Source organism: Pseudonaja textilis, chromosome 2 (genome assembly GCF_049901715.1).
Source record: "Pseudonaja textilis isolate UNSWEBS1 chromosome 2, rPseTex1.2, whole genome shotgun sequence".
In the NCBI taxonomy this organism is placed as follows: domain Eukaryota; kingdom Metazoa; phylum Chordata; class Lepidosauria; order Squamata; family Elapidae; genus Pseudonaja; species Pseudonaja textilis.
Window position 1 is genome coordinate 7,518,147 of NC_141991.1, and position 25,409 is coordinate 7,543,555.

At 46.6% G+C, this 25,409-nt stretch overlaps 3 protein-coding genes and 1 long non-coding RNA gene across 6 annotated transcripts in view; all 4 read left to right on the forward strand.

Moving 5' to 3' along the window:
* Positions 1 to 25,409, forward strand: part of LOC113454278 (uncharacterized) — an 80,346-nt gene that overhangs the window by 7,944 nt on the left and 46,993 nt on the right. The gene's annotated exons all lie outside the window — the stretch shown is intronic.
* LOC148126645 (uncharacterized) overlaps positions 1 to 25,409 on the forward strand; it is a 44,982-nt gene that overhangs the window by 7,376 nt on the left and 12,197 nt on the right.
* Positions 113 to 10,237, forward strand: LOC113454952 (uncharacterized). Its single transcript, XM_087928476.1, has 2 exons — positions 113 to 2,385; positions 8,298 to 10,237. The coding sequence occupies exons 1-2, from the start codon at positions 121 to 123 to the stop codon at positions 9,729 to 9,731; spliced, it is 3,699 nt and encodes a 1,232-aa protein (XP_087784602.1). The 5' UTR covers positions 113 to 120; the 3' UTR covers positions 9,732 to 10,237.
* On the forward strand, positions 18,849 to 24,848 carry LOC148126646 (uncharacterized). The gene is made up of 3 exons (XR_015742506.1): positions 18,849 to 18,976; positions 21,606 to 21,736; positions 23,375 to 24,848. It is a non-coding gene; the product is annotated as an uncharacterized LOC148126646 (long non-coding RNA).

The following is a 25,409-nucleotide window of genomic DNA, read 5'->3' on the forward strand; positions in this document are numbered from 1 at the left end:
TGGGAGTTTGGAAGAATATTGATACTGTTCAAATACAGCAATGGTACTTAATAGCTTTTGAACTAAATGTTGTGTTAACTTTTCTTTTTTTTATTGTTGCCAGCAGGCGACAGATGGGGGATGGAGGATTCTGGCCAAGAAGCAGCAGCTTTGCCAAAAGACAAAAAGGAAGTGGCAGAAAAGATGTATGGAAAGCCAAGTTTGAAGCAAAACCAGCTAACGGGGGAGCTGGAGAATTGCTCTGATCTACCTTGTCCAGATATCAATGTCTTATTGGACACAGGTGATATCCATGAAAAAGAAGTGTGTTCAAGGTGTGGGAAAAGACTCTGTGATGAATCTGGATCATGTGACTGTTGCGAAAGCCCAGCTGGAGAGAAACAAGATGAAAGCGGGCAACACCCCAGAAGGAGCCTTCCTCCTCCTTTACGTGAAAGAATAAATGAAGGAGGGAACCCATACAAATATACAGAGTGTGCAGAAAGCTTCGGTACAAGCTGCTTCCTTTCCTTGCATAAAAAGATTCACAAAGCCGAGGATCCACACATATGTCTGGATTGTGGAAGGACCTTCAGACAGAAAAACCATCTTAATTCACACAAGAGGGTCCACAAAGACAAGAAGCAGCATCAAGGCATCCCCACTGGAAAGACCGTCGGAAGCAGCGCCTCCCTTACTTCCCATCAAAGTCTCCACATAGAGGAGAAGTTGCACGAACTCCGGAAGGGTAGAACGAGGATTACTCAGAGCAAGGAACCGAATTCCCGGAAAAAAAGCCCCACTGGGAAGAAACCATGTAAATGCCTGGAATGTGGGAAGAGCTTCTGCTCTGCAAGTGACCTCACTTACCATAATAGGATCCATACAGGGGAAAAGCCCTATCATTGCACGGTGTGTGGAAAGAGCTTCGCACAAAAAAGTAATTTCAATTTGCATAAGAGGATCCACACTGGAGAGAAGCCGTATAAATGCACAGAGTGTGGAAAATGCTTCAGTGCCCCAGGTACTCTTACTTCCCATAAGAGGATCCACACAGGGGAGAAACCCTATAAATGCCTGGAGTGTGGAAAAAGTTTCAACAGAAGCGGCACTTTAACCATACATCATAGGGTCCACACAGGGGAAAAGCCCTATCATTGCATGGTGTGTGGAAAGAGTTTTGCACATAAAGACAAATTAAATTTACATAACAGGATACACACTGGAGAGAAGCCGTATAAATGCACAGAGTGTGGAAAATGCTTCAGTGCCCGATGTAATCTTACTTCCCATAAAAGGATCCACACAGGGGAGAAACCCTATGAATGCCTGGAGTGTGGAAAAAGCTTCAACAGACGTGATACACTAATTTTACATAATAGGATACATAAAGGGGAGAAACCTTTTAAATGCCTGAACTGTGGAAAGAGCTTCAGTCAAAAAGGTCAACTTAAGTCACACGAGATGATACACACGGGAGAAAAACCATTTCAATGCATGGAGTGTGGAAAGAGCTTCCAATGCTCTGCACACCTTACTGCCCATCACAGAATCCACACAGGGGAGAAACCCTTTAAGTGCCTGGAGTGTGGAAAGCGCTTTGTCTGTTCTAGTGGCCTTCATGCCCACAACTGGACCCACACAGGGGAGAAACCATACAAATGCCTGGAGTGTGGAAAGAGCTTCCGTAAATCCGGACACCTAACTTCCCACAGAAGAATCCACAGTGGAGAGAAACCGTATCAATGCACCGAGTGTGGGAAGCGCTTCAATCAAACAAGTAATCTTACTCTCCATAAAAGGACTCACACGGGTGAAAAGCCCTATAAGTGCATCGAGTGTGACAAACGCTTCACCAGTTCAGGTTCCCTCACTTGCCACAAAAGGCTCCACACTGGGGAGAAACCATATGAATGCCGCACATGTGGAAAGAGCTTCGGTGAAAAAAAGAAGTATATTGTGCATAGCAGGACCCACACTGGGGAGAAACCCTATCAGTGCCCCGAGTGTGGAAAATGCTTCAGTGATTCTGGAGCACTGAGGATCCACACAAGGATCCACACAGGGGAGAAACCCTATAAGTGTACGGAGTGTGGCATGAGTTTCAGGAGAAGTGGTTGCCTTGGTAAGCACAAGAGAATCCACACTGGGGAGAAACCGTATACATGTCATGAGTGCGGAAAAAGCTTTAGAGGTTATAATTCCCTCAGGATCCATAGAAGTCTTCACACAGGGGAGAAACCCTATAAATGCCTGGAGTGTGGGAAATGTTATAGGGAGAGTGGCCAGCTTACCTCCCACAATAGGATCCACACAGGAGAGAAGCCATTTAAATGCATTGTGTGTGGAAAGGATTTCAAAGATGGCAGGAATCTTACACGCCATAAAAAAATCCACATGGGAGGAGCCCTATCAGTGTGTGGAGTGTGGAAAGAAATTCAGAACCTGGAGTAATTTTAATTGCCATACGACGACACACACACAGCAGGAAAAGATGATGTAAGGCATAAACATCAAGATAGGTGGGGAGCGGGTGGACCTGCCTCACGCACCCCTTACCCACTTACCTGAGGACTGCCACAGTCAGACCTCCCATGCCCTGACACCTGTTGCGCTGCTTCCTGACTTTTGCAACCGGTTACGGCAGCTTGCACTCACGATGCTGCGTAGCTCGTTGCTCCAGTGCTGCTCTTCACAGCAGAATGCCGCAAGGCTCATCGTGCTGGTTCCGCTGTTCAAGCATGCAGTAGCACAATACACAACGCAGAAGATACCGAGTAGCAGCCGTGATGGGTGTTGGGGCAGTGGAGGCATAGCTGCTGTAGTCCTTGGATAAGTGGGTAAGTCCTGGTGCTTATTTTGGAGTAGAAAAGAGTATAAGACTGGGTCTTATTTTTTGAGAAACACGGTATGTAAAACTAAAACATTTTGCTTTGATGTTATTACTGATCCAAAGGGAGTCGGAAGCCGTTGCCTTTTTCCTTTCCACACCTTCCCCTTTCCTTTCTCATAGACAGAGAGGTACGGGGTGGGGGAGATACCCTTGGCTTACTTTTTCTGCACAATAAAGTTTTTGCTTACAACCTTCTCTTCCATGTGTTCCGTTTGAAGCCTTGACATATCTGGTAGCGGACTCGGCGTTGGGGCAGGAAAGGTGCCATTCAACCCAATGGAACAGAAGTTGCCCTCGGAAGTTGTGGGAGCGCCATCACTTGAGACTTTCAAGGAGAGATTGGGCTGCCCTTTGTCAGAAATGGTGTAGGGTCTCCCGCTTGGGGGTGGGTGGGTTCGATTAGATGACCTCCAGTGTCCCTCCCAACTCTGTTCATGTCATCTGTTAAAGTAACGAAAAGCAAAAGGGCCTTTTTGTTCAGGACAATCTTTTGCCTTCTCTCAACCACACTGGAAGTGCGGTTCTTGAGGAGGAAATGGCGAATATGCCAGAATCCCTGCAAAGGTCAAGCAGGCTCTATATCAGGGGGTGAAACTCATGGTGTCACATGACATATTGGGAATTATAAGGAGTTTTTTTTCCCCTTCGCTAAACCGGGCAGGGGCCGATCCAACACATGATGCATCCAGCCCAACAGCTGTGAGGGGTTGTTTTTTTCCTCCTGGGCCTCAGGGAAGCCTCCAGGGAGCAAACACGGGTTAGGGTTTTGGGAGAACACCTTCAGGCAACACAAGGCTGCAGAAAGCTGGCTTAGAGTCTAGAGAAGATGTTGAAAGATTTCAAGAGGAAACGTTGCAATCTAAGTGGTGAAAGGTCCAGACCTGGCGGTGTTGACTCCTCACATTTCCCTAATGTTGGAAGGAATCAAGCAGTGGATCTACTACACCCATGTGGAGAAAGTCAGGCCAGAACAAAGAGAAGCAGGACCTCCAGTGAGCTCTTCACTGGGAGAAAGTGGCAGACAAGAATGAACTATTGGATTAATGAGAGACTCGAGAGTTGTATCAAAAGTTATAACTGGAGGGATGGCGCTGTGTGTCTGCACCACCTTTAACCTTGGTTGTGTTTAGCTGATTTCTAGTCTGAGATACGATATTGATTGTGCTTGATTTTTATTAATGCCCCAATGGATAAAGTAACTTAAGGCTTAGCTTTCACATCTCAGATACAGGCTCTTTTTGGTGGGTAAATTGGACAATTCAGGGAACCAGCTTCAGAAAACACAGGTGGCCCTTGACTTATGACCACAATTAAGCTCCACATTTCCATGGCCAAGCAAGACAGTTGTTAAGTGAGTTTTGTGCCATTTTCCAAGTTTTGCCATTTTGTGCCATTTTCCAAGTTGTTTGGTTAGTAACATGGTTGTGAAGTGAATCTGGTTTCCCATTTGACTTTGCTTGTCTGAAGGTCTTAAATGGGGATCCCCTGACCCTGGGATACTCCAACTATCAAAAATACAAGCCAGTGGCCAAGTATCTCAATTTTGTTCACATGACACAGGGATGCTGCAACGGTTGTGTGAAAAAAATCATAAATCATAAATGCAACTCAGTTCTCAGGTGTCTCAAATTGGATCACGTGACCAGGGGGATTGTGCAACTGTCTTTAACGTGAGCGATGGACATCAGTCAAATTTTGGAGGGCCGTTGCAGCTTCAACGTCCACTAAACGAATGGTTAAGTCGAGGACTACTTGTGAGGCAGCCATTATTCGTTACTATATGGCACAAATTGTGAACGTTCTTCATTTGAGGAGACGTGTTGTTAGTTGAGGACTGCCCTGCTAGACTCAGTGGAGAAGGCAGCCTCCTTTTCCTACCTGCTTCAGTTTCCTTCCAAAAGGGGGATTCCCTTCTAAAACTACTGGTTCTCATCTCCTCCCCTCGTCCCGTGTCCCTGGGCTCCGTCCCTTCCCTCTCCCTCCCGTTTCTCTGACTGCCTCGGGGTTGGACTAGAAGACCTCAAAGGTCCCTCCCAACTAGCAATTCTAACTTTGGTGCTCCGCATCCTCTTCCCTCCCCTTCCCTGGACTTCCTCCCCTCCCTCTCCCGCCTGTTTCTCTCACTGCCTGGGTCAAAAGAAGCAATGGATTCGCTGCCCAGCTGCCCATCCAACCCACCCAGGACCGGGGAGGGGGAAACAGACAGGCAGGGGGACCCCCTGAATGGGCACCGCTCCCCGCCCTGTAGAGAATGGGAGGAGCTATAAGCGCTTCCGGCTTGGGATCTGCAAACTCCTGGCTGGGGACGTTCCGGGGAGGGGGATCCACGTGCGTTGGCCGGGAAGGAAGGAAGCGTGACCGGCGGGGCTGCGAAGAAAGCGGGGGGGTTTCTTTGCATCTCTTGGAAGGAGGAACAGAGCCGCCTTTCCCTGCGGGCGCCAGGAAAGAAGCTCCTTCCTTCCTTCCTTTTTCCCCACCTGGCAATCCTGAAGGGAAAATACTTGGCTGGGGGCTGTTCCGGGGAGGGGGATCCACGTGGGGCGAGCGCGGATCTTTTCCTGCGCGCATCTCTCGGGGAGCGGAGTCCGGTGGAGGAAGAGAGCCGCCTCTTTCCTTTCGAGCGCCAGGTGAGAAGCTCCTTCCTTCCTTGAAACAGATTAAACAGAGAATCAGAGTTGGAAGGGACCTTGGAGGTTATCTAGTCCAACCCCCTCTCCCCCCCACCCACCCAAGCAGGAGACCCTACACCATTTCTGACAGATGAGAGTCCAATCTCCTCTTGAAAGTCTGAAGTGATGAAGCTCCCATAACTTCCGAGGGCAACTTCTGTTCCACTGGTTGATAGTTCTCACTGTCAGAAAATTTCTCCTTATCTGCAGGTTGAATCTCTCCTTGTTCAGATTCCATCTATTATTCATTTCTTCCTCCCTCCCTCCCTCCATCCTTCCTTCCCTTCCTTCCTGGGAAATGCCGGGACAGGTGAGCCTTCCAGGCAGTGTCTTGGGGCGCTGCTAAGATCGCTGCTGCCGCCGCCCCCACTTCCTCCTGGGGGAGATGATTCTTATTCTCCTTTCTTTTCTGCCGGCCCTTCCTGACCGTTTCCCGTCGCTTCCTTTGCTCTGAGGCCGTTTCACATCCAGGAGGCTCGGAGTTGAAGGGCTGCGAAACCGGCGGGGAGAAAAGGGGGGCGATCCCTCCCAGGCGCTGCTGTTTCGGGGAGCCGCTCAAGAAGAGCCCCCTCCGGAGAGAGCATCGGCTCAAGGCTCCTCCGGACGCCCTTCCATCTCTTCGCCCGCCTTCCTTTCCTCCTGGAATTTGCGATCATTGCTCAATTTAACAGCATTTTGTGTGCCTTTAAAAAGGTGTTGCCCTTTTCCAGTAGGCCATTGTTTCTCAGCCTGGGCAACCTTGTGATTTGTGTGGGCTTCCAATCCCAGAATTTCCCACGTGTGTTGAAGTCCACATATCTTTACAGCTGCCAAGATTGAGAAACCTTGCTGTAAGCCAGGGGTGAGGAAGTTACAGCCCTTTTACGACTGTTGGACTTCAAGCGCCAGAATTTCTCAGCCAGCTGGCTCAGGTATTCTGGGAGTTGAAGTCCAGCTGTCATAAAAGGCCCGAGGTCCTTTTCTCTAGACTAGCCATATCCAGTTCCTGCAATCGTTTTTCCGGGTGTCATTTAGTCTCAAAGCCTTTAATCCGTAGTTGCTCTTTAGAAGTTGCTTTCATGTTGTTGTTTTTTGGTCTATACCGATGACAAGAGCCTGATAAAAATCCACGGGTTTATCGTAAGGATTTATACTCTTTGCAGTCATCTGTTCGGAAAAAGTCAGAACTGAAGAAGCTTCTTGGATGAGAAGAGAAACTTGTTGAAGGAAAAAATAAAGTCTGGTTGCCTTTAGAAAAAAGCCCCTTTGGGATAAAGAGGAATGAACACCCCAGAGTGAGAACCAGCTTTTCTTTTCAAGGAAAAACCTCTTCATGGAGATGAGGCTGAAGCTCATTTCCCAGGTCCAAGGACCTCAACATTTCTACCTTCTCAGATTGAAATTAAACCAATAGGTTCTCCATCATCAAGTCTATTGTCTTTTACTTAGAACTGAGTAGTTGTATTTGTACGGTATTGTTTATATATATTTTTATACTTTTAATATAATAAGGCATCAAGGGTTTCCCTATGGCAAGCTGGAGGCCAATAAATGTAATGAATAAATAAGACATAAGACATAAGAATTTATTTGTCATTACACTCACAAGCGGGTGCAACGAAATGAGGTGCTCTTCCACAAGTAAAACTGGACAACACCATTGAAAGAAAAAATTAAACACAACAGACTATACAATAATCTCTATACAATTTAAAAATGTAAATACCCCATTACACTCAGCCATTAAATTCCACAAAAATCTTAATGAACAAATGAATGAATGACGGCCTCTTTTAAGTGTCCTTTCTGCTTCCTTTGAGCTAAATCTGAAGCAGTAGAGCTGATGGTTCTCACCCCATAAATTTCAAATGATCTTAGCCAAGATTTTCACGTTTTCAATTTGTACCATTGAGGGAAAAAAGAGACACAAAGATCAAATTTTATTCAATTTAATACCAAGCATAGCATAGCATCACGTTTTGAACAAATGGGAGTTTGGGAAAATATTGACACTGTTTGAATACAGCAATGGTGCCTGATGCCTTTTGCACCGAAATTTCTGTTAACTTTTCTTTTTTTTATTGTTGCCAGCAGGCGACAGATGGGGGATTGAGGATTCGGGCCAAGAGGCAGCAGCTTTGCCAAAAGACAAAAAGGAAGTGGCAGAAAAGATGTATGGAAAGCAAAGTTCAGAAGAAAAACCATTAACGGAGGAGCTGGAGAATTGCTCTGGTTTACCATGTGCAGATATCAATGTCTTATTGGACCCAGATAATTGCCATGAAAAACAAGTGTGTTCAAGGTGTGGAAAAAGACTCTGTGATGAATCTGGATTATGTGACTGTTGCCAAAGCCCTGCTGGAGAGAAACAAGATGAAGGCAGGCAACACCCCAGAAGGAGCCCTCCTCCTCCTTTGCATGAAAGAATAGAAGAAGGAGGGAAAACATACAAATGTACGGAGTGTGCAGAAACCTTCGGTACAAGCCGCTGTCTTACATTGCATAAAAAGATTCACAAAGCAGAGGATCCACACAAATGTCTGGATTGTGGAAGGACCTTCAGGCAGAAAAACCACCTTAATTCACACAAGAGGGTCCACAAAGAGAAGCAACAGCATCAATGCATCCCCTGTGGAAAGACCTTTGGAAGCAGCGCCTCCCTTATTTCCCATAAAAGCCTCCACAGACAGGAAGAATTGCACCAACGCAGGGAGGGTAGAACGAGGTTTACTCAGCGCAAGGAACCAAATTCCCAGAAAAAAAGCCCCACTCGGAAGAAACCATGTAAATGCCTGGAATGTGGGAAGAGCTTCCGCTCTGCAAGTGACCTCAGTTGCCATAATAGAATCCATACAGGGGAAAAGCCATATCATTGCGCCGTGTGTGGAAAGAGCTTTGCGCAAAAGGGCAATTTCAATTTACATAAGAGGATCCACACAGGAGAGAAGCCGTATAAATGCACAGAGTGTGGAAAATGCTTCGGTGCCTCAGGTACTCTTACTTGCCATAAGAGGATCCACACAGGCGAGAAACCCTATGAATGCCTGGAGTGCGGAAAAAGCTTTAGCAGAATTGGTGCTCTAACCTTACATAATAGGATGCATAAAGGGGAGAAACCTTATAAATGTCTGCAATGTGGAAAAAACTTTAGTCAAAAAGTTCATCTTAAGTCACACGAGAGGATCCACATGGGGGAAAAACCATTTCAATGCATGGAGTGTGGAAAGAGCTTCCACTGTTCTGCTACCCTTACTGCCCATCACAGAATCCACACGGGGGAGAAGCCCTTTCAATGCCTGCAGTGTGGAAAGCGCTTTGTCTGTTCTAGTGGCCTTCACGCCCACAAACGGACCCACACAGGGGAGAAACCGTACAAATGCCTGGAGTGTGGAAAGAGCTTCCGTAAATCCAGCCACCTAACTTCCCACAGAAGAATCCACAGTGGAGAGAAACCGTATCAATGCACCGAGTGTGGGAAGCGCTTCACTCAAACGAGTTATCTTACTGTCCATAAAAGGACCCACACAGGGGAAAAGCCTCATAAGTGCTCTGAATGTGGCAAACGCTTCACTGATTTAGGGAATCTCTATCGTCACACAAAGCTCCACAGTGGTGTGAAACCATTTGAATGCCGCATGTGTGGAAAGAGCTTCAATACAAAAAATAGCTATGACATACATAGCAGGACCCACACTGGGGAGAAACCCTATCAGTGCCCCGAGTGTGGAAAACGCTTCAGTGATTCTCGAGAACTGAGGATCCATACAAGGATCCACACAGGGGAGAAACCCTTCAAGTGCACGGAGTGTGGCATGAGTTTCAGGAGAAGTGGTTACCTTTGTACCCACAAGAGGATCCACACTGGGGAGAAACCGTATACATGTTATGAGTGCGGAAAAAGCTTTAAGCAAAATAATTCACTCAGGATGCATAGAAGGCTTCACTCAGGGGAGAAACCCTATAAATGCCTGGAGTGTGGAAAATGTTATAACGATAGCGTAAGTCTTACCTACCACAATGGGATCCACACAGGGGAGAAACCGTTTGAATGCATGGAGTGTGGAAAGACTTTCAGAGACGGCACAAGTCTTACACTCCATAAAAGAATCCACACAGGGGAGAAGCCCTATCAGTGTGTGGAGTGTGGAAAGAAATGCAGAACTGGGAGTGACCTTAATCGCCATAAGAAGACGCACAGCCGGAACAAATGATGTGAATTGGTTCGTGTTTCTTCTAAAAATTTGCTTCATGCCTATAGAGGTTTTGCAGGCGATTCTGGAAAAATGCATGGAGCATGGGAAGAGCTTCCGAAGCAGCAGAAATGTCTTGATCCATTACAAAGAAGAGTTCCCTTGTAGAACTAGGAATTAACTTTCGTTTATTAGATCTTTGTGCTGGAGTAGAGTAGAATAAGATTACAAACAGTAAGAACAGAAATGGAACTGAATGTAGAAATGGGGACGGGAAGGGAATTCTCTCATTGGCCAAATGAGATTGGCCATACAAGGCCTGTGTCTCCAATGCATACGCTCACAAGTGTACATAACATACAACAAATGATCAACTTTTGTCAACGCGAACAGCAAAGGGAGGGAGGGATTTGGGAACTAACACTTCCGGATGGCTATGGAGATTGTCAGTCATCCAGTCTGCGGTTCCTCCCAAAGGTACTTGTACCAAAAGTCAACTGGAGTTTTTTTTTTCCCTTGAGGGGATTTCCCTTCTCAATCAAGAAGTTTCTTCAGTTCTGTTTCTCCTTCAATGAGAAGCGAAATGTCTTCAAGAAGAAACAAACTCCAGTTGACATTTGAAAAGAAGCACTTTTGGGAGAGCACCTTCAAGACAAGATGGGGACCGCTACAATGTAAAAAAAGATGTTGAGACTGTAGAAAGAGTGCAGAGAATAGCACAAAGTGCATTAGGGCACAGGAGGCTAAAACAAATGAATGGTTGCAGGAACTGGGTATGTCTAGTCTAATGAAAAGAAGGACTAGGGGAGACATTATAGCAGTCTTCCACTATCTCAGGGGCTGCCCCAAAGAAGAGGTAGTCAAGCTATTCTCCCAAAGCACCTGAGGGGAAGACAAGAAGCAATGGGTGGAAACTAATCAAGGAGAGAAGCAGCTTAGAACTAAGGAGAAATTTCCTGCCACTTAGAACAATTTATCAATGGAACAACATGCCTCCAGAAGTTGTGAATGCTCCAACACTGGAAGTTTTTAAAAAGATGTTGGATAACCATTTGTCTGAAGTGATGTAGGGTTTCTTGTATAGTGCAGGAAGATCACCAAGGTCCCTTCCAACTCTGTTATTCTATTCTATTCTACAATATCAGGGTGCAGAAAGCTGGTTTAGGGTATAGAGAAGATGCTGAAATGTTACAAGAGGAAACGTTGCCATTGTTGGAGTGCAGTACTGCAGGCTACTTCAACTTGCAAGTTCAAATCTCACCAGGCTCAAGGTTGACTCAACCTTCCATCCTTCCGAGATGGATAAAGTGAGGACCCAAATTGTTGGGGACAATGTGTTGACTCTATAAACTGCTTAGAGAGGGCTGTAAAGCACTGTAAAGAGGTATATAAGTCTATTGCTATTGCAATCTAAATGGTGAAAGGTCCAGACCTGGTGGTGTTGACTCCCCATATTTCTCTGATGTTGGAAGGAATCAAGCAGTGGATCTGCTACACCCATGTGGAGAAAGTCAGGCCAGAACAAAGAGAAGCAGGATCTCCAGTGAGCTCTTCACTGTGAGAAAGTGACGGAAGAGAATGAACTAATACGAGACTTGAGAGTTGTGTCAAAAGGAATAACTGGAGGGATGGCACTGTGTATCTGCACCACCTTTAACTTTGGTTGTGTTTAACTGATTTCTAATCTGAGATATGATATTGATTGTGCTTGATTTTTATTAATGCCCTAAATTATGCAGCGGCTTAAGATTTAGCTTTCGCATCTCAAATACAGGCTCTTTTTGGTGGGTAAATTGGACAATTCAGGGAACCAGCTTCAGAAAATACAGGTGGCGCTTGACTTATGACCACAATTAAGCCCCAAATTTCTATAGCTAAGCAAGACAGTTGTTAAGTGAATTTTTGTGCCATTGCCACAGTTGTTTGGTTAGTAACGTGGTTGTGAAGTGAATCTGGTTTCCCATTTGACTTTGCTTGTCTGAAAGTCTTAAATGGGGATCCCATGACCCTGGGATACTCCAACTATCAAAAATACAGGCCAGTGGCCAAGTGTCTGAATTTTGATCACATGATACAGGGTTGCTGCAACCGTTGTGTGAAAAAATTCATAAATCATTTTTTTCAGTGCCGTTGTAACTTTGAACAGTCACCGAAGAAATGATTGTAGGTTGGAGACTAATTGTAAAGCAGCAATTGAATATTTCTGACTAAGGCAGAATCATGAATGTGAAAAAAGTTTGGTTTCAATCTAAATGACAATTGCCCAATCATTGAAACCCGTCTGGGAAAACATAGGGAAGGAATTTCGTAACATCAAAATTGGACAGCGCCTAGACTAACATCTTTTAAGACTTGTGGACTTCAACTCCCAGAATTCCTCTGGCACACATGTTACTATGCTGGCTGGGGGATTCTGGGAGTTGAAGTCTATGAGTCTTAAAAGTTGCCAAGTTTGCAAACACTGTCTTAGACTTATGGAATTTTGGAATTCTGGTCTTGTTTCTTGTGCCTTCTTGCTGTAAAGTATTTCAATGTCCAATACATTGAAAATGGAGAAAGAATTATAGTCCATATTTCCTTGCTCTTCCCAAAAAGGATTACAAGCATTACAAGACTCCAGAATCTTCTAAATAAAAACTTACAAACTCAAGGTAGACTATGGGAGGAGGCAAAAGGCCCAAATAGGAGAGATTTGAACACCTTGAAAAAGAAGTAGGCTGTAAATAGGAAACATCATGGAACGCTATGCTCTATTACTACCAAAACGATATTTACAAATGCATTGAGGTTTCTCTGTACACACATTAGGATAGATTTAAATCGCTTGGCGGAGCTCTGTGTTACATATACTGGTATTCAGGAAGGCTAAGATGTGAGTGTAAAACAGGCAGGAATTGCTGTAAAGGGAGATGAGAAAATTCTGACTCTGAAACTTGTAAACTGTGGCAGTCGCTGTGTAAAGCCCTCCAGTGGGTGTTGGTGGGGTACAAAGGCTTTGAGGGAGATTTTCTTGTATTACTTTTTTTGCCGAATAAAGTTTTTGCTTACAATCTTGTCTTCAATGTGTTCAATTTGAGGTTGGGCACATCTGGCAAAATGCCTGGAGCAGGAAAGGTGAGGAAAACCAAAAGTGCCTTTGAGTTCAGAAGGATCTCTTTCCTCCTTTCAGCCATTTTGGAAGTGCAATTCTTGAGGGGGAAATGGGGAATCCGCCAGGATCCTCCTCTCTGCAAAGTAGAAGCAGGCTTTGTTAAGCTTGGAGCCATTTTAAATGGGAGAAATATTTTTAAGAGGTAATTGACTTATGACCCCAAGTGAAGCACCAACTTTTGTTGTTAAGTGAGATGTTTGGTAAAGTGAATTTTGCTCCATTTCGTGACCTTTCTTGCTACAGTTGTTAAGCGAATCACTGTTAAATTAGCAACATGGTTGTTAAGTGAATCTAGTTTCCCCATTAACGTTGCTTGTCAGAAGATCGCAAAAGGTGATCACGTTACCCCTGGATTCTGCAAAGGTCATAAATGCAATTCAGTTCCCAGGTGCCTCAATTTGGATCATGTGACGAGGGGGATTCGGCAATGGTCTTTATCGCGAGTGACAGACATGTCACTTTTGGGGGGTGCCGTTGCAGCTTCCAAGGGCCGCTAAATGATGGTCATTAAGTTGAGGATTACTTGTGAGGCAGCCATTCGTTGTGGCACAAATCATGAATGAGACATGTTAGTTGACAACTGCCCTGTTAAGACTCAGTGGAGAAGGCAGCCTCCTTTTCCTGCTTACTCCAGTTTCCTTCAAAAGGGGGTTCCCTCCTAACTTTGCTGCTCCGTATCCCTTTCCTTCCCCTCCTCCTTTCCCTGGGCTCCGTCCACTCCCTCTCTCTCTCTCCCCTTTCTGTGGGCTAAAGAAGCAATGGACTCCTGGCCCCGCTCACCATCCCACCCAGGACCCCCGAGTGGGCGGCCCGCAGTGTAGAGAATGGGAGGAGCTGGACGGAGAGGGGAGGAACTATAAGCGCTTCCAGATTGGGCTCTGCAAATTCCTGGCTGCGGTCCTTCCGGGGAGGGGGATTCACGAGCGTGAATCATGAGCATCACGAGCATCTCTTGGAGAGCGGATTCCAGTCGAGGAAGAAGCCGCGTGTTTCCTATGGAGGGCCAGGAAGAAAGTTCCTCCCTCCCTTTTTCTTTCTTTCTTTCTTTCTTTCTTTCTTTCTTTCTTTCTTTCTTTCTTTCTTTCTTTCTTTCTTTCTTTCTTTCTTTCTTTCTTTCTTTCTTTCTCTCTCCCTCCCTCCCTCCCTCCCTCCCTCCCTTCCTTCCTTCCTTCCTTCCTTCCTTCCTTTCTTTCTTTCTGGGAAATGCCGGGACAGGTGAGCCTTCCATGCAGCTTCTTGGGGCGCTGCTAAGATCACTGCTGCCGTCCCCACTTCCTCCTGGGGGAGATGATTCTTATTCTCCTTTCTTTTTTGCCGGCCCTTCCTGACCGTTTCACATCCAGGAGGCTCGGAATTGAAGGGCTTGGAAACCGGCGGGAAGAAAAGGGGGGCGATCCCTCCCAGGCGCTGCTGTTTTGGGGAGCCGCTGAAGACGAGCCCCTCCGGAGAGAGCATCTCCATCTCTTCGCCCGCCTTCCTTTCCTCGTTCCCATCGTTCAATTGAACTGCATTTTTACAAAGCCTTTTAGTGCATTTAAAGAGGCGTCGCTCTTTCCTGCGGGCCATTGTTTCTCAACCTGGGCAACCTTGTGATTTGTGGGCTTCCAGAATTTCCCACGTGTGTTGAAGTGCACATATCTTAACAGCTCCCAAGATTGAGAACCGTTGCTGTCATCCAGGAGTGAGGAAGTTATTGGCCCTTTTATGACTGGTGGACTTCAAATCCCATAATTCTTCAGCCAGTTGGCTCAGGTATTCTGGGAGTTGAAGTCCAGGCATTATAAAAGGCCAGCAGTTCCCCACTTCAAGTCCCAGCTGTGAAAATACAGTTTTTGTCGTCTTCCTTGATTGTCCCATAAGGGAAGGTGAACATTATAGCAACACAGAATAACAGAGTTGGTCCTTTAATGCACACATTCATGGCTGAGATAATCTGCCTCTGAATCCAATCCCTGGTCCTTCCACACCTTTCGGTTTTCCTCTCACCCAGGATGAGCTTCTGTGTGTTGTTGCTGTGGCTGCAAAGGACTCACATAAAGGGGTTCCCTAGTTAATCTAGAAATAGGCTAAAATCAGCCTTTTGCACTGGATGCTCAAGAATATCCTTAGGATGTTTGATAGCCAATGATTCCTTTGCTGTTTTTTCCCCACTCCTAGACCCTTTCGTGGCCTTGTCTTCATCTCCTGGAACCTCAATTTTTTGAAGTAGAGGATCAACAGCGGCTGAGCTTCCAACCCAGGTAGGAGGATTCTCCCCTCCCCTCCCCTCATGTGCCAATCTCTCAATAACAGAATATCACAATTGGAAGGGATCTTGGAGATCTTCTAGTCTATCCCCCGTTTCAAGCAGGAGACCCTATACTCTTTCAGACAAGTGGCTGTCCAGTCTCTCCTTAAAAACCTCCAGCCCAAAACTTCTGAATTCCAGGTTGCCTTTCTCCACGATTAGTTTCCATCCATTGTTTCTTCTCCTGCCTTTTGATGCTTTGGAAAATAACTTGAGCCCCCTCGTTTGTGCAAACCCCTCAAATATTGAAACACTGTTATCGTGTCTCCCCTGGTCCTTCTTTTCTCTGGACTGGCCCTATCCAGTTCCTGCATAAGATAGTCAGAAACCCAGGAACATCATGAGGTAAATCTAAAACAACAGTCAGCGTTCCAGAAAACTTCAGCTCCAACAAATAGCTCCTTTTATTAGAGTAGTAAAATGGTTCATCTGGGAAATCCCGAATGTGAAAATTCTGGGTTTCCCTGCAATAAGTAAAAAATTACAAATCTACCCCTTGTACCCCTCATGGCATCCCATGCCCCAATCACCATCTATCCCAACTTGAGATGTCCTCTCAATCACTCCTCAGCCAGGTGCAGAAATGACATGACCTTGACTTAGAAGAAGAATGCTATTATGTCTAGCCACATATGCTCCAAGAAATTCTCCCCTCCCATTTTCCCAGGCTCAAGAATGTGGCAGGGTGGAAGCGTCTGGTGCTAATATGGCTTCCAAAGCCGACAGCATCATGCAGAACACAGAGAAGGGAAAAAGGAGGGGGGGGGAAGAGAAACGCCCCCTTTATACTTGCAGCAACCAATCTTAGTGTAGATGTGGCCTTACTAAGGTCTAATAAAGCAGTCCTAATATTAATCCCAAAGTGAAAGGAAAAGGCCAAGCTTTACTTCTGTACAGAAATAAATGTTAAACCCCACTTTCCTTGGTTCGGTATGATTCATCCGCTCAGTGCTGTGGGTAAAATTAACCCAGTGTTGCATTGGGCTAATGTATCCAAAGGTCAAGCCCGTCAATGGACAACAAAGTAATTTGGGGTTGCTGCTCCTGTGGAATCATCCAAACCAATAAAACATTAACTAGATGTATCTCTAGCCAGAGGCACTTTGCATAAAACGTTCTCCAGAGAAAATGTTCTGTCAAGGAAATTCTACTGCAGTTGTCCAGATAAAGTTGGAGACACTGACTTGTAGTCCTTGATATACAAATGACATGCAAATTGACAGCAGTCTTTGTCACCATCCAGAAAAGGAAGAACGTAAGATAGTCAGGAAAACAGAGGAACATCCTGAGGTAAATCGAAAGCATCATGCAGAACACAGAGAGGGAAAAAAGGAGGGAAAAAAGGGAAACGCCCCCTTTCTACTTACAGCAACCAATCATAGCGTAGATTGCATCTTGCATGAGTGAGCACTCTCTAAGCCAGGGGCGTCCAACCTTTCACCTTCCCTGGGCCACATTAGAAGATGAAAATTTGGTTTGGGCCGCACATAAAATAAAATAACAGTAACGATACCCGATCATCCCAAAAAAACATAGAAAACATAGTTAACATATTAAATTTATTTGGAAATAAAGTTAGTGAGATGTTTTTATTATTTATTATTTATTAAAAATTATTTATTTTTTATCACGGTTTTTTATCACAGTTTTTATCACAGTTTATTTTCCGGCCAAATTTTGCGGGGGTGGGGGGAGGGGGGAGAAAGCTCACCTGCCTCATGCCTACCTCTCCTCCTGCAAATAGCCCGGCTGGATGAGGCAGGACTGGAAGGCAGAAGCAGCAGCAGCAGGGGCAGAAGCCTTCCCCCGCCGCCGCTTCTTCCCCCATCACCGCTGCTGCTTCTGCCCCCGCCGCCGCTGCCCCCGCCCCCCCTGCCCCCCCGCCGCCGCTTCTGCCCCCGCCGCTGCTGCCCCCGCCGCCACCCCGCCGCTTCTTCCCCGCCACCGCTGCTGCTTCTGCCCCGCCGCCGCTTCTGCCGCCACCGCTTCTTCCCCCACCGCTGCTGCTGCTTCTGCCCCCGCCGCCACTGCCCCCGCCGCCGCTTCTGCCGCCACCACCGCTTCTTCCCCCGCCACCGCTGCTGCTTCTGCTGCCGCTGCTTCTGCCCCCGCCACCACCCCCGCTGCCGCCGCCGCTTCTTCCCCCGCCACCACCGCCGCTTCTTCCCCCACCGCGGGGGCAGCAGCAGCAGGGGCAGAAGCAGCAGCGGTGGCAGGGGCAGAAGCAGCGGCGGCAGAAGCTGCGGGGGTGGCGGGAGAAGAAGCGGTGGGGGCAGCAGCAGCGGTCGGGGCAGAAGCAGCGGTGGGGGCAGAAGCAGCAGCAGTGGCAGGGCAGAAGCGGCGGGGCAGCGGGGCAGAAGTAGCAGGGTGGCGGCGGGCAGAAGCGGCGGGGGAAGAAGCGGCAAGCAGGGGCAGAAGCAGCAGCGGTGGCGGGGAAGAAGTGGCGGCGGGGCAGAGGCGGCGGGGGCAGAAGCAGCAGCGGTGGTGGGGGCAGAAGCAGCGGCGGCGGGGGCAGAAGCAGCGGGGGTGGCGGTGGAAGAAGAAGCGGCGGCGGCGGGGGCAGCAGCAGCAGTGGGGGCAGAAGCAGCAGCAGTGGCAGGGCAGAAGCGGCAGGGGTGGCGGTGGGGGCAGAAGCAGCAGGGGTGGCGGCGGGGCAGAAGCGGTGGCGGCAGGGGCAGCAGCGGCGGCGGGGCAGAAGCGGCGGCGGCGGGGCAGAAGCAGCAGTGGGGGCAGAAGCAGCAGCAGTGGCAGGGCAGAAGCGGCGGGGGTGGCAGCGGGGGCAGAAGTGGCGGCGGCGGGGCAGAAGCGGCGGTGGCGGGGGCAGCAGCGGCAGCGGGGGCAGAAGCAGCAGCGGGGGCGGGGGCAGAAGCGGCGGCGGGGGCTGCAGCGACGCGGGCAGAAGCAGCAGCAGTGGTGGGGGCAGAAGTGGCGGAGGTGCCGGCAGCGGCAACAGCAGGAGGTGGAGCTCTGACGGCGCCCGCCTTTTCTCTTGCTGCTTGGCCTGGCGCTCGCCTCGCCCCGCCTCGCGCCTGCCTCTCCTCCTCCTCCTCGCTGGCTGTGGCAGAATGGTTGGGGTGGGCACTGGGCCGAATTACGAGGAGACCTGGGCCGCATGCGGCCCGTGGGCCGCGGGTTGGACAAGCCTGCTCTAATCAATTACAATTGTGTAATTGCCTATTGTAGACTTTACTGCTCCAGCAATTAAATTCAATATCCTATATGCTTGTTTGCCCTACTTGGAAACTGTGGAAGTTTTTCATTAAGAAGAAAAGTCACATGTAATTGATTGGAGTGTTCATTGTTAGGAATATTCATGGAATACGTTGTTTTCCCCCCCTCCCTGTGTCAGGATTTGGTATCATTTGAGGATGTAGCTGTGTTTTTCTCCATGGAGGAGTGGGCCCTGCTGGACTCTGAGCAAAAAGCCCTGTACCAGGAGGTCATGCTGGAAAACAAGAGGAACCTGGCTTCTTTAGGTAAGGGATTCTGTTAAGGTGTTTAAATTTAGTAGCCAAAAGTCAAATGTTCAAATATCATCTTAATAGCAAGGATAGCATCATTTCTGGAACAAATGGGAGTTTGGAAGAAGTTTGATACCCTTCAAATAGAGCAATGGTGTTTGATTGCTTTCACACTAAAGGTTGTGCTAACTTTACTTTTTTTATTGTTGCAACCAGGTGACAGATGGGAGACGGAGGTTTCTGGCCAAAGAGGCAGGAACACCTTTGCCAAAAGACAAAAAGGAAGTTGCAGAAAAGATGTACGGAAAGCAAAGTTTGGAGGAAAACCAGTTAACTGGTGAGCTGGAGAATTGCTCTGGAGTATTTGGTATTAAGGGAGAATCCTGGTTGTTCATAGTTCTATAGAAATACGTTGTAAGTTGAGGACTCCCCTGTCAGAATAAGTGCATGCAGACAGACTCCCTTTTCCTGACAACAAAGGAGGAGATTGGACAACCCTTTGTCTGTGATGGTACTACAGGTTTCCAGCCTTAGCAGGGGGTTGGACTAGAAGACCTCCAAGGTCCCACCCAGCCCTGTTATTCTGTAATTCCCTCCTTACTTGCTGCTCCACATCCCCTTCCCTTCCCTCCTCCTGTCCCTGGGCGTCATCCCCTCCCTCTCCTGCCCCCCCATTTCTCTGACCACCTTGGGAGAAGCATCCCTGGACCCCCTGTCCAGCTGACCCTCCCAATGGGGACTGCTTCTCCCGGGCAGATGGAGTTGGGGGCAGACAGGGGAAGTCCCGAGTGGGTGGCGCCTTCGGCCCTTTTGAGAATGGGAGGAGCTGGACGGGGAGGGGAGGAAATGTAAACATTTTCTGCTTGGGCTCTGCGAAGTCCTGGCTGGGGACCTCCTGAGAAGGGGGATCCATGGGCGGTGGCAGGAAGGAAGGAAGGGAACATGGCTACTGCAAAGAAAGCAGATCGTGGATCTGTTCCTGCGCATATCTCTTGAGTGGAGTCCAGACGAAGAACAGAGCCACCTGTTTCCTTTTGAGCGCCACATAAGGCGCTCCTCCCTCCCTCCTTCCTTCTCTTTTCCCACCTGGGGAATTGCCTGGACAGGTGAGCCTTCCAGGCAGCTTCCTGGGGTGCTGCTAAGATTGTGCCTGCAGTCCCCACTTTCTCCTGGGGGTGATGATTCTGCCGGCCCCTCCCGATTGTTTCCAGCCACTTTTTCCCCTCTGGGGCTCTTTCAGGCCCAGAAGGTTCGGGGTTGAATGGCTACTAAAGCGGCCGGATGAAAAGGGGGCGATCCCTCCCAGGCGCTGCTGTTTCGGGGAGCCGCTCCAGATGAGCCCCTTCCGGAGAGAGCATCGGCTCAAGGCTCCTCCGGACGCCCTTCCATCTCTTCGCCCGCCTTTCTTTCCTCCCGGAATTTGCTTCCATCTTCCTTGATTATCTGATAAGGGAGGATGAACATTGTGCGTAGAATAACAGAGTTGGAGGGTCCTTGGAGGTCTTCTAGTCCAACCCCCTGCTTAAGGAGGACTTGTCTATACCCTTTCAGGCAGGAAGCTGCCCAGTCGCTTCTTAAGAGCCTCCAGTGAGGGAGCACCTTAGTCAGGATTCTGGTGATCAATCGATTCTTCTCTTGAAAGGGCCGAAATAAAGGACCCATGTCCCATATCTGGGGAAGGGCGATAGAGAAACTCGCCAATCTTAGCTCAGCATGAATTCTTTGGTGCCTTCCTTACTGCATCTCCTGTCAATCAAAGAGCTGCGTTTCCCACTGATGTCACCTAAATATAAAAGTATTAAAGAAATCCTTCTAGGTCTTTCCCAGCTTTTGTCCGAATCTGTAGTCCTCGACGTATGATCACAATCGAGCCCAAAAGGTCTGTTGCTTGGCACGAGATTTGCTCGGTGAGCTTTGTCCCCTTTTACAATCTTCCTTGCTTCGGTCGTTAAGTGCACCACCACGCTGCAGTTCTTGAGTTGGTAACACCAGTGGTGAAGGGAATCTGGTTTCTTTATTGACTTCGTTTGTCGGAAGGTTGCAAAAGGGGATCAATGACCCTGGGACACGTCAACCATCACAAATAGGAGCCAGTTGCCCAGAGTCTGAAATTTGATCAGGGCACTGTGGGGAGGCTACTAATGGCCGTGTGAAAAGCTGTCAGGGGTCATTTTTTTTCAGTGCTGTGGTCACTAAATGAACGGCTGTAATTCAAGGACTTCCTGTATATATATGCGAGAGAGAATTGGACTCTGCCTCTTTTGTTGGTGCCGGGCCAGACCAAGTACTCCTGATTAACAACTCAGCACAACTCCCTGGATATGGGAGGGGATCTGCTTGAGGCCTCCAGAGTCAAGCTCTGTGGTCCTTTAATGCAGGGGTCCCCAACCACTGGGCCCCGGACCGGTACCGGTCCGTGGAATATTTTCTACCGGGCCGCCGGTTTGCTGGGCACCGCCATCTTGTTTTGATGAGAAAGTGCTTCCGGTGAGCTTTTCCGGTTGGAAAGCGGCGTTTGGGTCCTGAAGGAATCCTTGAGCCTTAGTTTCATCGAGGGGGAGGGCAGCTTCGAACAAAACTAAGGTGGAGGGAGAAGGCGGAGCTACGTTGCTGCGATACAGCTGCAATCTCAGGGCTCCAAGATCACAGCTGATAACTTCGCACCTGGTCGGTCCCAACAGACCTAAACCGTCCCGTAGAGACGGTGATAGTAAGAGGTACATTCTGTTGATCCCAGGGACATCGCAAAGTCCCTGGAAAAGGGCCACTGCTTTAATGCACACATTCATGGCTGAGATAATCTGCCTTTGAATCGAGTCCCTGGTCCTTCCACACCTTTCAGTTTCCCTCTCATCCTACACACTCCTTTGCCCTACTTGGAAACTGTGTAGGTTTTTTTTATTAAGAAGAAGACTCGCATGTAATTTATTGAAGTGTTCATTGTTAGCAATATTAATGGCATACGTTGTGTTTTATTTTTCCCCTCCCTGTGTCAGGATTTGGTATCATTTGAGGATGTAGCTGTGTTTTTCCCCATGGAGGAAGGAGTCAGTCCTGCTGGATTCTAAGCAAAAAGCCTGATACCTAGAGATCATGCTGGAAAACAAGAGTAACGTGGCCTCCTTAGGTAAGGGATTCTGTTAAGTTACAGTATTTAATAGTTATTTAGTAGCTGGAAAAGAGGAGTTGTACAAGGAGTCAGAACACACAGTTACAGCTGATTGGTTGGAGAGAGCCGTCTCCTGCATGAGGCAAACTATGCTGTGATTGGTCAATATGAGTGTAAAGTGTTTCCTGCCTTGAGAGACTGACACGTCCCACAGGGAATAAAAGTGGGTGTGTTAGCTCTGGGTTCTTGTTCGGGACAACATGTTAATTTGTGAGAGAAGCTTCGAAAGATTCTGTGTGTGGCGATAGCTTGTGATTTATGTTCTTTCTTTTATTATCGGACTTGGCAGACAGCTTGTGTGAGACCGCCAAGAGCTTTCCTGGCTCAAGGAATTTAACCCCGTCATTACTGGACTTATCTGCTTGTTTATATTCCTTTGGAAACTTGGACTTCTCACCTTGTTGGCACAGGTGAGACATAACACATACATAGATACATAACATTAATTTATATAAATTTTTGTGTCAGCATCTCTGACTTCATTTGGATACTTACTCAGTAATTCCCTGACAGGTTTTTCCCCCAGTCTGAAAGGGAAAGAGCAGCTCCGATAAAAGACTTAATTTGTTTGATGTATGCAGTAGATAAGAGTGTCCTTCTCTATATTTCTACTCCTACTTAGTCTGATAAAATGGCCTTACATCTCCACACTGTCTCCATGAAGTTTCCCATCCTAGCCTGTTTCCGATCCTGCCTGTCTCACTTTGTAGAGAGCTTTTTAGAAGTTGCTTTCATTTTGTTGTTTTTGGTCTATAATGATGACATTTAAGAGCCCGATAAAATTTATCACAAGGATTTATACTCCTTGCAGTCATCCGGTTGGAAAGAGTGCTTACAACCAAATGCCTGCAAGGAACATCAATCCTTCCATCTTCCACCATTCAATCAGAACCGAAGAAGCTTCTTGGATGAGAAGGGAAACATGTTCAAGGAAAAAAGAAAGTCCAGCTGCCTTTAGAAAAAGCCCCTTTGGGAGAAAAGAGGAATTAACACCCCAGAGTGAGAACCAGCTTTTTTCAAGAAAAAACGTCTTCATGGAGATGAGGCTGAAGCTTATTTCCCAGGTCCAAGGATCTCAACATTTCTACCTTCTCAGATTAAAGTTAAACCAAGAGGTTCTCCATCATCAAGTCTATTGTCTTTTACTTAGGACTGAGTATTTGTATTTTTACACAATTTTATTGTTTATATAGTTTTTATCTTTTTAATATAATAAGGCATCAAGGGTTTCCCTATGGCAAGCTGGAGGCCAAAAAATTTAATGAATAAATGAACAAATGAATGAATGATGGCCTCTTTTAAGTGTCCTTTCTGCTTCCTTTGAGCTAAATCTGAAGCAGTAGAACTGATGGTTGTCACCCCATAAAATTTAAATGATCTTAGCCAAAATTTTCACATTTTCATTTTGTACCATCAAGGGAATAAACAGACACAAGGGTCAAATTTTATGTCAACTTAATACCAAGCATAGCATCATGTTTTGAACAAATGGGAGTTTGGAAGAATATTGATACTGTTTGAAAACAGCAATGATGCTTGATGCCTTTTTTTTTCACCTAAGTTTCTGTTAACTTTTCTTTTTTCTGTTGCAAGCAGGTGATGGATGGGAGATGGAGGATTCTGCCCAAGAGGCGGCAGCAACTTTGCCAAAATACAAAAAAAGGAAGAAAAGTTCATTAATTCCAACGTGGAACAAGATTAAAAAGAATCATTATACTAAAATACCAAACTGATTTTCAACTATGGAAGCACAAATCTACCCAAATGCAATGGATCTGGGGAAAAAGAGGAATTACGAAGACTTATTAGACACACAAGGAAGATTAAAAATGAGACAAGAATTACAGCAACAAAATATAAAGATAGATTGGTGGCCATACCTGCAAATTCAGGCGAGATACAAAAAGGACAAAGAACAATTTGGTTTCTGCATGGAAAAGCATCAATTAGATAAAATTCCAGAAGAAATGGAAAAGAAAATGATCTCAAGAATATATAATTTTCTGCTAGATTTTAAAATGGAAGAGGAGGTGGTCAAAGAGACGATGGTGGTCAAAGAACATAAGACTGGGTGAAACCAGCTCAATAGCAGGAACTGGGAGGGGGATCTTGGAGTCTTAGTGGACAACCAGCTAAATAAGAGCCAGCCGTGTGCAGCAGCAGCCAAAACAGCCAATGCAACCCTAAATTGTATTAACAGAGGGATACAATCAAGATCAAGGGAGGTACTAATACCACTCTATAAAGCCTTAGTAAGACCACACCTAGAGTACTGCATCCAGTTTTGTTCACCGCATTATAAAAAAAGATGTTGAGACTGTAGAAAAAGTGCAGAGAAGAGCAACCAGGATGATTAGGGGACTGGAGGCTAAAACATAAAACGAACGGTTGCAGGAACTGGGCTTGGCTAGTCTAGTAAAGAGAAGGACCAAATGAGACATGATAGCGATCTTCTAATATTTGAGGGGCTGCCACAGGGAGGAAGGGGTCAAGCTATTTTCTAAATCTCCTGTAGGCCAGACAAGGAATAATGGATGGAAACTGAACAAAGAGAGATTTAACCTGGAAACAGGGAGAAACTTTCTGACAGTGAGAACAATCAACCAATGGAACAGCTTGCCCTTGGAAGTTGTGGGAGCGCCATCAGTTGAGACTTTCAAGAAGAAATTGTACTGCCATGGTGTAGGGTCTCCCACTTGGGTGGGGGGTTGGACTAGATGACCTCCAAGGTACCTTCCAACTCTGATTATCTGTTAATCTGTTAAAAACATCTGCAAGGATTTCGTACACACAACTCTGGAAAGTAAAAAAGGTTCCACGAGAAGGCATGGTTATAAAATATATATATGTGTGTGTGTGTGTGTGTGTGTGTGTGTGTGTGTGTGTATCAAATCCCCCAGCAACTAAGACTAACCTGAGCACAACCAAGCCCCCACCTGAACAGAACACGCCTCCAACCAATCAGAACACGGCCAACCCCCCAACCAATCAGAACACAGCCAAACCCCCTACCAATGAGAACACACCCCACCCAATCAGAACACAGCCAAGCCCCCACCCAATCAAGTCCCACCCCCACTAGCAGTTAAAAGGAAGAAGCAGCTGCAATCTCACATCACTCTGAGAAGCAAGAGCCGAAGACAGAAGCCTGAAGATGATGAATGAGACTTCATCGAAACGTTGCCTAGATAGTTCGAATCTTACGCGGGAGAAAACCCGAACAACCAAAGATCCACATACAAATACCATGAGAACCTCAGAATATATATATATATATATATATATATATATATATATATATATATATATATATATATATATATATATATATATATATATATATATATATATATATATATATAGTATAGAGATGGACAGGCTAACGATGAAAATAAAAGACAGAAAAGATTCACTTTACCATAGGTCCTGGTATGCCTGGTATGAGTGGTTTAGAAATAAAAAGAAAATAAAATAGCAATTAGGAAAAGAATGAGGAAATATGTAAATATACCATAGAGAAGATTGATATGTAAAGATAAAAGATATTGATTTATAGCAAGAGTAAGATGTAATGGTAAAGGAATAAGTAAATACATATATTGAAAAATGTAAGGAGATACAAGAGATGACT